Raw genomic sequence first — 15,727 nt, 5'->3', positions numbered from 1 at the left:
CTACGAAGATCTTTATCGGTCAGACCGCATAACAACATACGTTGTTCCCTTTGTCATCGGTATGTTACTTGCCCGAGATTCGATCGTCGGTATCTCGATACCTAGTTCAATCTCGTTACCGGCAAGTCTCTTTACTCGTTCCGTAATACATCATCCCGCAACTAACTCATTAGTCACAATGCTTGCAAGGCTTATAGTGATGTGCATTACCGAGTGGGCCCAGAGATACCTCTCCGACAATCGGAGTGACAAATCCTAATCTCGAAATACGCCAACCCAACAAGTACCTTTGGAGACACCTGTAGAGCACCTTTATAATCACCCAGTTACGTTGTGACGTTTGGTAGCACACAAAGTGTTCCTCCGGTAAACGGGAGTTGCATAATCTCATAGTCATAGGAACATGTATAAGTCATGAAGAAAGCAATAGCAACATACTAAACGATCGGGTGCTAAGCTAACGTAATGGGTCATGTCAATCACGTCATTCTCCTAATGAGGTGATCCCGTTAATCAAATGACAACTCATGTCTATGGCTAGGAAACATAACCATCTTTGATTAACGAGCTAGTCAAGTAGAGGCATACTAGTGACACTCTGTTTGTCTATGTATTCACACATGTATTATGTTTCCGGTTAATACAATTCTAGCATGAATAATAAACATTTATCATGATATAAGGAAATATATAATACTTTATTATTGCCTCTAGGGCATATTTCCTTCAGTCTCCCACTTGCACTAGAGTCAATAATCTAGATTACATAGTAATGATTCTTACACCCATGGAGTCTTGGTGCTGATCATGTTTTGCTCGTGGAAGAGGCTTAGTCAACGGGTCTGCAACATTCAGATCCGTATGTATCTTGCAAATTTCTATGTCTCCCACCTGGACTAAATCCCGGATGGAATTGAAGCGTCTTCTGATGTGCTTGGTTCTCTTGTGAAATCTGGATTCCTTTGCTAAGGCAATTGCACCAGTATTATCACAAAAGATTTTCATTGGTCCCGATGTACTAGGTATGACACCTAGATCGGATATGAACTCCTTCATCCAGACTCCTTCATTCGCTGCTTCCGAAGCAGCTATGTATTCCGCTTCACACGTAGATCCCGCCACGACACTTTGCTTGGAACTGCACCAACTGACAGCTCCACCGTTCAATGTAAATACGTATCCGGTTTGCGATTTCGAATCGTCCGGATCAGTGTCAAAGCTTGCATCAACGTAACCCCTTACGATGAGCTCTTTGTCACCTCCATAAACGAGAAACATATCCTTAGTCCTTTTCAGGTATTTCAGGATGTTCTTGACCGCTGTCCAGTGATCCACTCCTGGATTACTTTGGTACCTCCCTGCTAAACTTATAGCAAGGGACACATCAGGTCTGGTACACAGCATTGCATACATGATAGAGCCTATGGCTGAAGCATAGGGAACATCTTTCATCTTCTCTCTATCTTCTGCAGTGGTCGGGCATTGAGTCTTACTCAATCTCACACCTTGTAGTACAGGCAAGAACCCTTTCTTTGCTTGATCCATTTTGAACTTCTTCAAAACTTTGTCAAGGTATGTGCTTTGTGAAAGTCCAATTAAGCGTCTTGATCTATCTCTATAGATCTTAATGCCTAATATATATGCAGCTTCACCGAGGTCTTTCATTGAAAAACTCTTATTCAAGTATCCCTTTATGCTATCCAGAAATTCTATATCATTTCCAATCAGTAATATGTCATCCACATATAATATCAGAAATGCTATCGAGCTCCCACTCACTTTCTTGTAAATACAGGCTTCTCCAAAAGTCTGTATAAAACCAAATGCTTTGATCACACTATCAAAGCGTTTATTCCAACTCCGAGAGGCTTGCACCAGTCCATAAATGGATCGCTGGAGCTTGCACACTTTGTTAGCTCCCTTTGGATCGACAAAACCTTCCGGTTGCATCATATACAACTCTTCTTCCAGAAATCCATTCAGGAACGCAGTTTTGACATCCATTTGCCAAATTTCATAATCATAAAATGCGGCAATTGCTAACATGATTCGGACAGACTTAAGCATCGCTACGGGTGAGAAGGTCTCATCGTAGTCAATCCCTTGAACTTGTCGAAAACCTTTCGCAACAAGTCGAGCTTTATAGACAGTAACATTACCATCAGCGTCAGTCTTCTTCTTGAAGATCCATTTGTTTTCAATGGCTTGCCGACCATCGGGCAAGTCAACCAAAGTCCATACTTTGTTCTCATACATGGATCCCATCTCGGATTTCATGGCTTCAAGCCATTTTGCGGAATCTGGGCTCACCATCGCTTCTTCATAGTTCGTAGGTTCGCCATGGTCTAGTAACATGACCTCCAGAACAGGATTACCGTACCACTCTGGTGCGGATCTTGATCTAGTTGACCTACGAAGTTCAGTAATAACTTGATCTGAAGTTTCATGATCATTATCATTAACTTCCTCACTACTTGGTGTAGGTGTCGCAGAAACTGATTTCTGCGATGATCTACTTTCCAATAAGGGAGCAGGTACAGTTACCTCATCAAGTTCTACTTTCCTCCCACTCACATCTTTCGAGAGAAACTCCTTCTCTAGAAAGGATCCATTCCTAGCAACGAATATCTTGCCTTCGGATCTGTGATAGAAGGTATACCCAGCAGTCTCTTTGGGTATCCTATGAAGACACATTTCTCCGATTTAGGTTCGAGCTTATCAGGTTGAAGTTTCTTCACATAAGCATCGCAACCCCAAACTTTAAGATACGACAACTTTGGTTTCTTGCCAAACCATAGTTCATAAGGCGTCGTCTCAACGGATTTCGATGGTGTCCTATTTAGAGTGAATGCAGCCGTCTCTAAAGCATAACCCCAAAACGATAGCGGTAAATCAGTAAGAGACATCATAGATCGCACCATATCTAATAAAGTACGATTACGACGTTCGGACACACCATTACGCTGTGGTGTTCCGGGTGGCGTGAGTTGCGAAACTATTCCGCATTGTTTCAAATGTAGACCAAACTCGTAACTCAAATATTCTCCTCCACGATCAGATCGTAGGAATTTTATTTTCTTGTTACGATGATTTTCAACTTCACTCTGAAATTCTTTGAACTTTTCAAATGTTTCAGACTTATGTTTCATTAAGTAGATATACCCATATCTGCTCAAATCATCTGTGAAGGTGAGAAAATAACGATATCCGCCACGAGCCTCAATATTCATCGGACCACATACATCTGTATGTATGATTTCCAACAAATCTGTTGCTCTCTCCATAGTTCCGGAGAACGGTGTTTTGGTCATCTTGCCCATGAGGCACGGTTCGCAAGTACCAAGTGATTCAAAATCAAGTGATTCCAAAATTCCATCAGTATGGAGTTTCTTCATGCGCTTTACACCGATATGACCCAAACGGCAGTGCCACAAATAAGTTGCACTGTCATTATTAACTCTGCATCTTTTGGCTTCGACATTATGAATATGTGTATCACTACTATCGAGATTCATTAAAAATAGACCACTCTTCAAGGGTGCATGACCATAAAAGATATTATTCATATAAATAGAACAACCATTATTCTCTGATTTAAATGAATAACCGTCTCGCATTAAACAAGATCCAGATATAATGTTCATGCTCAACGCTGGCACCAAATAACAATTATTTAGGTCTAAAACTAATCCCGAAGGTAGATGTAGAGGTAGCGTGCCGACGGCGATCACATCGACTTTGGAACCATTTCCCACGCGCATCGTCACCTCGTCCTTAGCCAATCTTCGCTTAATCCGTAGCCCCTGTTTCGAGTTGCAAATATTAGCAACAGAACCAGTATCAAATACCCAGGTGCTACTGCGAGTATTAGTAAGGTACACATCAATAACATGTATATCACATATACCTTTGTTAACCTTGCCATCCTTCTTATCCGCCAAATACTTGGGGCAGTTCCGCTTCCAGTGACCAGTCTGCTTACAGTAGAAGCACTCAGTTTCAGGCTTAGGTCCAGACTTGGATTTCTTCTCCTGAACAGCAACTTGCTTGCTGTTCTTCTTGAAGTTCCCTTTCTTCTTCCCTTTGCCCTTTTTCTTGAAACTAGTGGTTTTACTGACCATCAACACTTGATGCTCCTTTTTGATTTCTACCTCCGCTGCCTTTAGCATTGCGAAGAGCTCGGGAATTGTCTTATCCATCCCTTGCATGTTATAGTTCATCACGAAGCTCTTGTAGCTTGGTGGCAGTGATTGAAGAATTCTGTCAATGACGCAATCATCCGGAAGTTGAACTCCCAGTTGAATCAAGTGATTATTATACCCAGACATTCTGAGTATATGCTCACTGACAGAACTATTCTCTTCCATCTTGCAGCTATAGAACTTATTGGAGACTTCATATCTCTCAATCCGGGCATTTGCTTGAAATATTAACTTCAACTCCTGGAACATCTCATATGCTCCATGACGTTCAAAACGTCGTTGAAGTCCCGGTTCTAAGCCGTAAAGCATGGCACACTGAACTATTGAGTAGTCATCAGCTTTGCTTTGCCAGACGTTCATAACTTCTGGCGTAGCTCTTGCAGGAGGCCTGGCACCTAGCGGTGCTTCCAGGACGTAATTCTTCTGTGCAGCAATGAGGATAATCCTCAAGTTACGGACCCAGTCCGTGTAATTGCTACCATCATCTTTCAACTTAGCTTTCTCAAGGAACGCATTAAAATTCAACGGAACAACAGCACGGGCCATTTATCTACAATTAACATAGACAAGCAAGATACTATCAGGTACTAAGTTCATGATAAATTTAAGTTCAATTAATCATATTACTTAAGAACTCCCACTTAGATAGACATCCCTCTAATCATCTAAGTGATTACGTGATCCAAAGCAACTAAACCATGTCCGATTAACACGTGAGATGGAGTAGTTTCAATGGTGAACATCACTATGTTGATCATATCTACTATATGATTCACGCTCGACCTTTCGGTCTCTGTGTTCCGAGGCCATATCTGTATATGCTAGGCTCGTCAAGTTTAACCTGAGTATTCCGCGTGTGCAACTGTTTTGCACCCGTTGTATTTGAACGTAGAGCCTATCACACCCGATTAACACGTGGTGTCTCAGCACGAAGAACTTTCGCAACGGTGCATACTCAGGGAGAACACTTTTATCTTGAAATTTTAGTGAGAGATCATCTTATAATGCTACCGTCAATCAAAGCAAGATAAGATGCATAAAGGATTAACATCACATGCAATCAATATAAGTGATATGATATGGCCATCATCATCTTGTGCTTGTGATCTCCATCTCCGAAGCACCGTGCTCGTGATCTCCATCTCCGAAGCACCGTCATGATCACCATCGTCACCGGCTCGACACCTTGATCTCCATCGTAGTATCGTTGTCGTCTCGCCAACTTATTGCTTTTACGACTATCGCTACCGCTTAGTGATAAAGTAAAACTATTACATGGCGATTGCATCTCATACAATAAAGCGACAACCATATGGCTCCTGCCAGTTGCCGATAACTCGGTTACAAAACATGATCATCTCATACAACACATTATATCACATCATGTCTTGACCATATCACATCACAACATGCCCTGCAAAAACAAGTTAGACGTCCTCTACTTTGTTGTTGCATGTTTTACGTGGCTGCTACGGGCTTAGCAAGAACCGTTCTTACCTACGCATCAAAACCACAACGATAGTTTGTCAAGTTGGTGCTGTTTTAACCTTCGCAAGGACCGGGCGTAGCCACACTCGGTTCAACTAAAGTGAGAGAGACAGACACCCGCCGGTCACCTTTAAGCAACGAGTGCTCGCAACGGTGAAACCAGTCTCGCGTAAGCGTACGCGTAATGTCGGTCCGGGCCGCTTCATCTCACAATACCGCTGAACCAAAGTATGACATGCTGGTAAGCAGTATGACTTATATCGCCCACAACTCACTTGTGTTCTACTCGTGCATAGCATCAACGCATAAAACCAGGCTCGGATGCCACTGTTGGGGAACGTAGTAATTTCAAAAAATTCCTACGCACACGCAAGATCATGGTGATGCATAGCAACGAGAGGGGAGAGTGTTGTCCACGTACCCTCGTAGACCGACAGCGGAAGCGTTATCACAACGCGGTTGATGTAGTCGTACGTCTTCACGATCCGACCGATCAAGTACCGAACGTACGGCACCTCCAAGTTCTACACACGTTCAGCTCGATGACGTCCCTCGAACTCCGATCCAGCCGAGTGTTGAGGGAGAGTTTCGTCAGCACGACGGCGTGGTGACGATGATGATGTTCCACCGACGCAGGGCTTCGCCTAAGCTCCGCGACGGTATTATCGAGGTGTAATCTGGTGGAGGGGGCACCGCACACGGCTAAAATATCGTATATCAAGTGTGTTCTTAGGTGCCCCCCTGCCCCCGTATATAAAGGAGCAAGGGGGAGGCCGGCTGCCCTAGGCGCGCCAAGGAGAGAGGGGGAGTCCTCCTCCTAGTAGGAGTAGGACTCCCCTTTCCTAGTCCTACTAGGAAAGAAGGGGGGAAGGAAAGAGAGGGAGAGGGAGAGGGAAAGGGGGCTGCGCCCCCCTCTCCTAGTCCAACTAGGACTCCCCTTGGGAGGGGGCGCGCCACCTCCTGGCTGCTGCCCTCTCTCTCCCCTCAAGGCCCACCAAGGCCCAATACTTCCCCGGGGGGTTCCGGTAACCCTCCGGCACTCCGGTTTAATCCGAAACTTCTCCGGAACACTTCCGGTGTCCGAATATAGTCGTCCAATATATCAATCTTTACGTCTCGACCATTTCGAGACTCCTCGTCATGTCCGTGATCACATCCGGGACTCCGAACAACCTTCGGTACATCAAAACATATAAACTCATAATATAACTGTCATCGTAACTTTAAGCGTGCGGACCCTTTGGGTTCGAGAACTATGTAGACATGACCGAGACACCTCTCCGGTCAATAACCAATAGCGGGACCTGGATGCCCATATTGGCTCCCACATATTCTACGAAGATCTTTATCGGTCAGACCGCATAACAACATACGTTGTTCCCTTTGTCATCGGTATGTTACTTGCCCGAGATTCGATCGTCGGTATCTCGATACCTAGTTCAATCTCGTTACCGGCAAGTCTCTTTACTCGTTCCGTAATACATCATCCCGCAACTAACTCATTAGTCACAATGCTTGCAAGGCTTATAGTGATGTGCATTACCGAGTGGGCCCAGAGATACCTCTCCGACAATCGGAGTGACAAATCCTAATCTCGAAATACGCCAACCCAACAAGTACCTTTGGAGACACCTGTAGAGCACCTTTATAATCACCCAGTTACGTTGTGACGTTTGGTAGCACACAAAGTGTTCCTCCGGTAAACGGGAGTTGCATAATCTCATAGTCATAGGAACATGTATAAGTCATGAAGAAAGCAATAGCAACATACTAAACGATCGGGTGCTAAGCTAACGTAATGGGTCATGTCAATCACGTCATTCTCCTAATGAGGTGATCCCGTTAATCAAATGACAACTCATGTCTATGGCTAGGAAACATAACCATCTTTGATTAACGAGCTAGTCAAGTAGAGGCATACTAGTGACACTCTGTTTGTCTATGTATTCACACATGTATTATGTTTCCGGTTAATACAATTCTAGCATGAATAATAAACATTTATCATGATATAAGGAAATATATAATACTTTATTATTGCCTCTAGGGCATATTTCCTTCAGGCCTAGGTTGCCGCCAGGTCGGGGTCACTGAGGACCCAATACGGCGTCGCGCCCGGCTTCGCGAACGCGGAGCGGCAGGCAACATTACGCCGCTCATTCCGTGCCGCCTGCCTCATTGCCCTTTCCTTGGCGGACACGACGGCCCGCGAGCTCAAGGGACCGCCGCCACTGCCGGCACCGAGGTAGTCTAGGATGCGGTCGCAGGCCTTGGCGATCTGGAACGGTAGTTCGTCCTTGACGAATTGGCCGCGCCGGTTATGACGAGGCTGCAATGACGACCCATCGATCCTGGTGTATCGGTTGTACGACAGCAGCGACGACAACTACTCCTTCACACGGCCCCCGATTTGGACACCGCAGTTGCGTGTTGTGACCCTAGCTCGTCCTTGACGCGGCATCCGATTTGGACACCGCTATTGTGTCGTGTGGGGACGTTGGCTCCGCCTTCACGTGACGGAGAGGTGACGCTGACTCCTCCTTCATGCTGTAGCAAGGCGGCAAGGGCGGCTCCGAGCCATGCTCTCGGAGCGATTGTTCCATCATCAACTCCATCCGACGGACAAATTCCTCGTCCATCAGAGTAGCTTCCACGAAGAGGCGCAGCTATTGCGGCGCCTGGTCCTCCTCGCAGCCGGATCAGCCGGCTGCCATGGAGCCCGAGAGCCCAGGAGCGAGGGTGGCGGCGCGAAGAGCCTGACGAATGTCCGCTTGCGCCGCCACAGCCTGCGGTGCGGAGTACCAGTACTTTGTCGTCGCCGGAGGAGGAAGAACTCCGAGAGGAGAAGGGGCACGTAGGTGATGAGAGGAGATCCAGAGGTGTGAACGTGCATCGCCGGAGCACGACATATATAGCCGCGGCCAGGCCATGCGAATGGATGGCCAGTTCGCTTCAAAACGGCACAACGGCCTGTGTTGATTTCTTGGGATGCGACATCCGTATTGAAGATGCGACACCTGAGAGGTCGCGTCGGTCAATGCCGCCCTCCCATTCGGTCACGTCACGTGGCATCAATGTCGACCGCAACGTGCTCTGGACCGGTATGGATGCGATGCAGAAAACAACGCGTGCATTGGATGGAAAAGCGCGGGAGAGACGGGATGGGTTTTGGGTGGCAACGGTCCAAAGACACCCGCAAGACGCCCGGACACCGAGCAGACTAATCTTTTTAGTAACTAAAATTAATGTAATTACTAATTAGCAGTATTGGACGAGACCAATGGCTACTTGTGTTTTCCATTTTTATATTTATTTTGCGGGTGAACTTGTGTTTTCCATTTATTAGCTGGGTTTCCTTTGGGGGGTGGGGGGTGGCCTTCAACTTAAAATCGACTGAATTGTGCTCTTGTTTCACTCATTTTTTCTTAGTTGAAGAGTAAACCACTTGTTGGACACGGTAAAAAAAAGAACGGTCCCCAATATAATTTTTTCGGCTCTAAAATCATGTTCGGATGAATAGCTTGGGTAATCAAATCTGGTAAACAGATGGTCAAGATCTCAGTACATAACATAAAATTAATTCACTGATCGGTGTTCTAAGATGAACATCCAAGTATGAGGATCAGAGAAGTTTGAGGACCCCAAATTAATCGACAACGTATCTCTGGCAGTCACCTGACAAGGCAGTCTAGCAGTCACACAGTTGACCAAGGCACATAGAAGGCACAAATATGCGAGAATTCAGTCACATATGACATACCAATGCAAGTGTAAATCAAATCAGGGGTACATGGACCACGGCGTGCAGATACAAGTCGTTCTTTCGCCGGACGGTGAGACCCATCTCCTCGGTCATGTCTAGCCCATCTGGCTTAACCCCATTTGGGAGCTCCCAGTCAAAGTGGTAGAGAAGTGAGGCGAGCACAATCTCCATGCTGGCCTGCGCAAATGTCATTCCAGGGCACATTCTCCTGCCTGCCCCGAACGGTATGTACTCGAAGTTTGTGCCTTTGAAGTCGACCATTCCGGACTTGAATCTCTCCGGCTTGAACTCCTCAGGATCCTCCCAATGCTTAGGATCCCTGCCGATCGCCCATGCATTCACCAACACCGTGGTGCCCTTGGGTATGTCGTACCCGAGAATTTTGCAAGGCTCCATGGCCTCTCTAGGGAGAAGCAATGGCGCGGCTGGATGCAACCTCATTGTCTCCTTGATGACGAGTCTAAGGTACTTGAGATTGGCCAAGTCATCCTCAGTCACCTTATGTTTTCCTTGGAGGTTTTTGCGTACTTCAGCTTGTGCTTTCCGCATCACGTTTGGGTACCTCATGAGCTCCGACATGGCCCACTGAAGTGTGGTAGCTGAAGTCTCACTCCCGGCACCAAATAGATCCTGCAAAATGACGATTTACAGAATTTAGGAATCGTTCGTTGTTCTTGGCAGTTTAGGGTTGTCACCCATATGTCAGCGAGACACCCGACTGCAAATCCTAGAATAATAGGGAATATAACATATAGCAACTCTTGGATTCAGAGTGGACCAAAGAAAAAAACACAAAAAAATGTGCTATAATTAGTTTTGTTTAGGAGTACAAAATGTTTTAACTTTGAAGTATAACATCATCTGTACTTAATAATAAAGGGGTTATTGTTTCTTGCGGTACGTCATGGGAATTGCCTTCAAAATTGCAAAATATTACCCACCTGGGCCGGCCCATGCAGAAGGAACCTCCTATACTGCGCTCTGCGTGTTGGAAGAAGACGTAGCGCGCCCGTTTGGGCCGGCCCATGTCCGGGCAGCCTGTTTTTTAAATTTCGTTTTTGTTTTTTTCACTTTAAATAAATTGGGACTTCAAAAAAGTTCCAATTTTTTAAAAAAGACAATTTTAAATAAAATATTAATAAATCATAAAATGTTTGTGCAAAAATGTTCGTGATTTTATAAAAAATGTCTTCTTATTCAGATTTTTTTTCAAAATTATGAAAAAAAAAGTTTGGGAAATCAAAAAATCTTCATGATTTTTTTAAAAATTTATGTATTAAAAAATGTTAATGAAACTGAACAAAAATTCGCCAATTCAAAACATATTCATGAATGAAAAAATGTCCTAAAAATTTAAAAATTATTCCTAGCTTACATTTTTTTATTCATTCATAAAATGCTTGCTGATTCAAAAAATGATCATGCATTTCAAAATGTTCATTAAATCAAAAGATGCTCGTGAATTTCAAAAATTGTTTCACCAATTTCCCAAACAATGTCCGTCCATTCTAGAAATGTTTGTTGATTGAATAAAATTGTTAAAAAATATTCACAATTAAAAAAATGTTTGCAAATAGTATAAATGTTCATGAATTTAAAAAATGTTCTTGGTTTTAGAAATGTTCGAAAACTTATAAAAGTGTTCATGAACTTAAAAAATGTTCAAGATTTCAAATATGTTCACGAGTTTAAAAATGTTCATGATTTCACAAAATTGAGAGTGATAGTGTATCTCATTGATGCAGCAAAATATGATCATGGCCATCTGTGATTATGAATTTTTTCCTCCCGTTACAAAGCAGGGCCCTTTTGCTAGTAGAGGACAAAGTATCGTGAAACAAAGGAGCCGGTGCACTTACCAGTATAACTGCTTTGATCATGCCCATGGTAAGAGGCACGTCGAGGCCACCTTCCTTGCGTATCCTCAAGAGCGTGTCCACTAGGTCCTCTCCTCCGTCATCGTTCGCTGAGGCGGCGGCCCTCTGCTGCTCGTGCTGCTGGATCGCGTACTCCATGAGCTCGAAGCTCTTGCGGTGGTTCTCCTCGGCCAGCCGCGCCGTGCCGCTGATGAAGCTGGCGAGGCGCGACGACGGGAAGAGGTCGCCGAGGTTGAACCCGGCGACGAGCTTGACCCCTTCGTCGAGAGTCTGCAAGAACTCCTCCCGCCTCTTAAACCTGTCCCCAATCATGGCGCGCACCGCCGAGTCGGTGATGAGCACGGCGATCCGCTCGCTCACGTTCACGGGCTCCCCGGGCGGCACCGCGGCAACAGCGGCCAGGAGGCGTCCGACCTCGTCCTCTCTGATATGGCGGAACGACTGCACGCGGCGCGCGCTGAGCAGCTCCAGGATGCAGATCTTGCGGAGCTGGCGCCACAACGCACCGTAGCGCGCGAATATCAGGCCTTGCCCCTCGGCGTTCATGATCTTGACGGTGGGGCTCCACGGCCGCGTCGCGAAGACGACGTCGTGCGTCCGCATGATCTCGCGGGCGGCCTCCGGGGACGTGGCCACCACCACGGGCACCTCGCCGAGCTTGAGGTACATGAGCGGCGCGTCCAGCCGGCGCGCGAGGTCGGCCATGACGCGGTGCACGAGCGGGTTGCCGGCGAGGTGCTGCAGGCTGCCGATGACCGGCAGCCGCCACGGACCGGGTGGCAGACGCACGCCGCCACGCTTGCTGTTGAGCTTGAGCAGCAGGAGAGGGAGGAGGAGAGCCAGGAAGAGGCAATGGTAGTACGCCCATTGCTCCATGGCGGGGCCCCGATCGAGTGACTAGCTGATGGATTTGTCTGGTCTTATCTCTATGTACAGAGAGGTTACTAAGTTGAACGGAGAACACGAGTGTTGTCTAGCTGTAGATAGGCGTTTCTTGATGCGATCGAGAGCGAGTGGTGGGGATCGATGCGTACGAGAACAAGATGGCTTCTTTTCTTTTCTTTGTGGGTTGCATATGCAGATCGATGCAGCAGTGATGCCGTGTCGTCGTCGTTGTTGTTGGTAACGTAACAACAAGTAACAAGTGGAAACTGAGCATTTAGTTTTTGGGACGGTGCCGTCTCTCCTGCACCAGTTCATCGAGATATTTGCCAAGGGCGACGAAGAAATCTGAGGCGTGAGCATGACGGTGCTGCAGTCCTTCCGCACAAAGATACGTGTGTCACAGCTTCTGCGGAAATATACGGCTTGATGCTTCCGATCAAGACAGCAACAAAATTGATGTCTATATATTCATCTTAGATCCTACTATTATGATTTAGTTTCAGTCAGATTTTTAGACCACCCACAAATTGACAAGTGTGCCATGTCCATTGTATGTTCCTGTCCTTTTTTTGTCGCTGTTTCTGTCCCACCTACCAGGAGGCAAACCTGCAGAAAAATCATGGATTGACAGGTGAAGAAATCTCTCCTACAAAACTTTGCACTCACTCCCAGTACTTCTCCTGTAAAACAGCTCCCTCTCCTAATTCTCAACATCTACACGGAACGTGCACAGGAAATCTGAACTTTGCAAGAACAAAAAGATCAGATTACGATTAGTAAGGATCAACATAGACAGGAAAGCATGGACAACCTTCTAAGGTGTTAAGACTGAATCTAGTTCAGTCCCCCCTTACATACTAGAGGAAACATAAAGGGGAACTCTGAAAATCTGCTTAGATGTTACAGTGAAGCTAGTAGTACAAAATGTACATGCAGAAAATTCAGAAACTTCAAACAAAAAAAAAATCAAAAATAAGAACAGGATTTACAACAGACACCCTTTACGATGCTTGTGAACTAACTTGACAATGACAAAAAAATTCACATAAAAATATTACTCACAAAACCTTCACAGAAACCTTAGGGTTTAGAACATTCAGTAAGTTTGGGTATCATCTTAGGGTTGGTTAGAGTTGACGGTCTAGAAAACTAAAAGCAGTGAACTGATTGCTATGATTCATCAGTGTATCTTCCATATAGTTAGACTGAAAAAGCACTGAACTGCTCAAACAAAAAGGCTAGGAACAATACTATAATTCATAAACTTTGGGACTGTAAAATGGTCAAATTATTTTGACTTGTAGTTCAAATTATTACAGTAACCGTCAAAAAGGAAACTTGAAAATTACACTAACATTGCTTTCTTGTTTACACTTAAAAAATGCAGACAATATACTGTAATTATGATTCAGAAATTACATTTTTTTTACACCAGTTACTGCCATATACTAAAAGTAAAGCATTGAATGAAAAAATACACCTACAAGTATGGTTCAAATTTATTGTAGCTCTGCATGGTAATTAGTATTGTAATATACAGAAAAAAGCAAGGAATTACATTGCAAATTACTTCTGTTTTGACAGTGTAAATTTTTTCAGAATTACAGTACATTGTAACAAAATGAAAGGCTATGGTTCAAAATAATTACTGTGTCATATCTTGTAAATTACTTCTTTTTTGACACTGTAAAAATTCAGAATTACATTGTAATTCTTAAAAATTAGAGTAGACTTAATACAGAGACTGCTGAGTGCTTTCATTTTTCCAAAATTTCAGGTTCAAGAAGGTGAAGCAAGAATGCAAAGACATGAGTCATACCTGCAAGATGAAGAAGATGCACTCCTTCATCCTTAGAAATCAAACAATGCTTTGTCAAACGTGCCATCATCCATAGAAGAATCCGACAGAAAAGCACAACTAACTAAATTAAACTAGAACGCGGGAAAAGCAAACAAGTAGGACTGGATATTAAAGCAAGACTTAAACATGGGACACTTTGAAAGAATTAGCATCAAAACAATCGTCAGGAACAAAAGGCTTCTCAGAAGAATCTACACTGCTATCAGGAGAAAGATCATGGGCTTCCTGCCCACAACCCTTCTGCAATCTGCCCATCTGTATCACTAACCATAGTCAAATGATTATGATGAAGCAAGGATAAAAATGAGAACACAAAAGCACTGCAAATCGTGGTAAAGTAATACAAAAGCTGAATGAACACCCTATATAAGACTAAAAATAACGACAATACCAAGAAAAGGACTATGATAGTAACTAAAAACAACTCTCCCGCAACCCTTCCTCAATCTGCCAGTCTATTTAACTAACCATGGTCAAATGATTATGATAGTAAACTAAAAATAACAGCGGAATGAACACCCTCCAAAAGACTACTAGACACACTCAACTAAATCGTTACTATCATTCGCAAAAAGCTGAATGAACATACAAAAGCTGAATCGTATTCACTAGGATTACAATGTAATTCGCTGAAATTACACTCTGATTTACAGTGTAAGTACACTGATATTACAGTGTAATTACATAGTAAAAATACAATGAAATTGCACTATGGATTTACAGTGTAACTACACTGGAATTTAGACTGGAATTTTCAATGCATAGTAATGTAAGTTACAATGTTGTACCGCACTATGCACTTATACCAGACCACAATGTAATTAAACTGAAATTTACACTGGAAATTTCAGTGCAAATCACTGTAAGTAACACTAAAAAATACTGGAAATTTCAGTGCGAATCATTATAAGTTACACTGAAAATGTCACTATAAGTTACACTGCAAATATCACTAAGTTACACTGAAGATACTGGAAAATTCGGAGTAAATCACTGTAAGTTAAACATTACTGAAATTACAATGAAAAATACACTAAAATTACAGTGTACTATACACTGTAATTATAGTAAAAATTTCACTGTGAAAAACCTTATAATTAGTATGGTAAGTTACAGGGGTGCACACCACTATACAATTACACTGGACTGCAATGAAATTAAACTGAAATTCCACTCAAATTTACAATAGAAATTATCAGTCCAAAATTGACTGAAAAAGTACTGGAAATTAAGTGCAAATCAGTGAAAGTTACACTGAAAAAATTACTGTAAGTGATACTGCAATCAACTCCAAAACTCCCAACAGCTCCTTGCAGCAACTACTAGTGCAGACAAAATCAAAAACAGAGAGTAGCTGGAAAAAGAGTTTTGGTAAGCAAATGAAGCTAAGTTAAATCACACAAATTAATGGGAGTACCCAAACACTCTGAACAAACGAAATCACAAAATACAGAGCAAGCAGAGTACAAAATAATGGACACAGAAATCAGAAACCCCAACAGCTATAGAGCATGAGACTGAACTGACCAAGAGATTGAGCATTAGCATCCTACATCTACATCAAACAGGCCAGCAGAAATTCAAACGGCCAGTGTGTATACACGTTACATTTTAATCATACACCTAGCAGATGCCTAAAGGAATAAAAGGA

The 15,727-nt window shown here is 43.8% G+C and overlaps 1 protein-coding gene across 1 annotated transcript; it reads right to left on the bottom strand.

Annotated features, from left to right (window-relative positions):
* Positions 1-9,248: 9,248 nt before the first annotated feature.
* On the bottom strand, positions 9,249-14,838 carry LOC123144019 (desmethyl-deoxy-podophyllotoxin synthase). Its single transcript, XM_044563027.1, has 2 exons — positions 11,313-14,838; positions 9,249-10,083 (listed from the first exon to the last, which is right to left on the bottom strand). Exons 1-2 carry the CDS (start codon positions 12,204-12,206, stop codon positions 9,466-9,468), a joined length of 1,512 nt encoding a protein of 503 aa, XP_044418962.1. The 5' UTR covers positions 12,207-14,838; the 3' UTR covers positions 9,249-9,465.
* Between the last annotated feature and the right edge of the window lie 889 nt (positions 14,839-15,727).

This window comes from Triticum aestivum, chromosome 6D (genome assembly GCF_018294505.1).
Source record: "Triticum aestivum cultivar Chinese Spring chromosome 6D, IWGSC CS RefSeq v2.1, whole genome shotgun sequence".
Taxonomy (NCBI): Eukaryota; Viridiplantae; Streptophyta; class Magnoliopsida; order Poales; family Poaceae; genus Triticum; species Triticum aestivum.
Note: the sequence above shows the minus strand (reverse complement) of the source record. Positions and strands in the feature narration are given on the sequence as shown.

Excerpts from the sequence above, each read along its gene's own strand:
- LOC123144019 (XM_044563027.1), bottom strand. The coding sequence starts at position 12,206 with ATGGAGCAATGGGCGTACTACCATTGCCTCTTCCTGGCTCTCCTCCTC. Across the intron at positions 10,084-11,312 it reads TGATCAAAGCAGTTATACTG|GATCTATTTGGTGCCGGGAG; the intron begins GTAAGTGCACCG and ends GTCATTTTGCAG.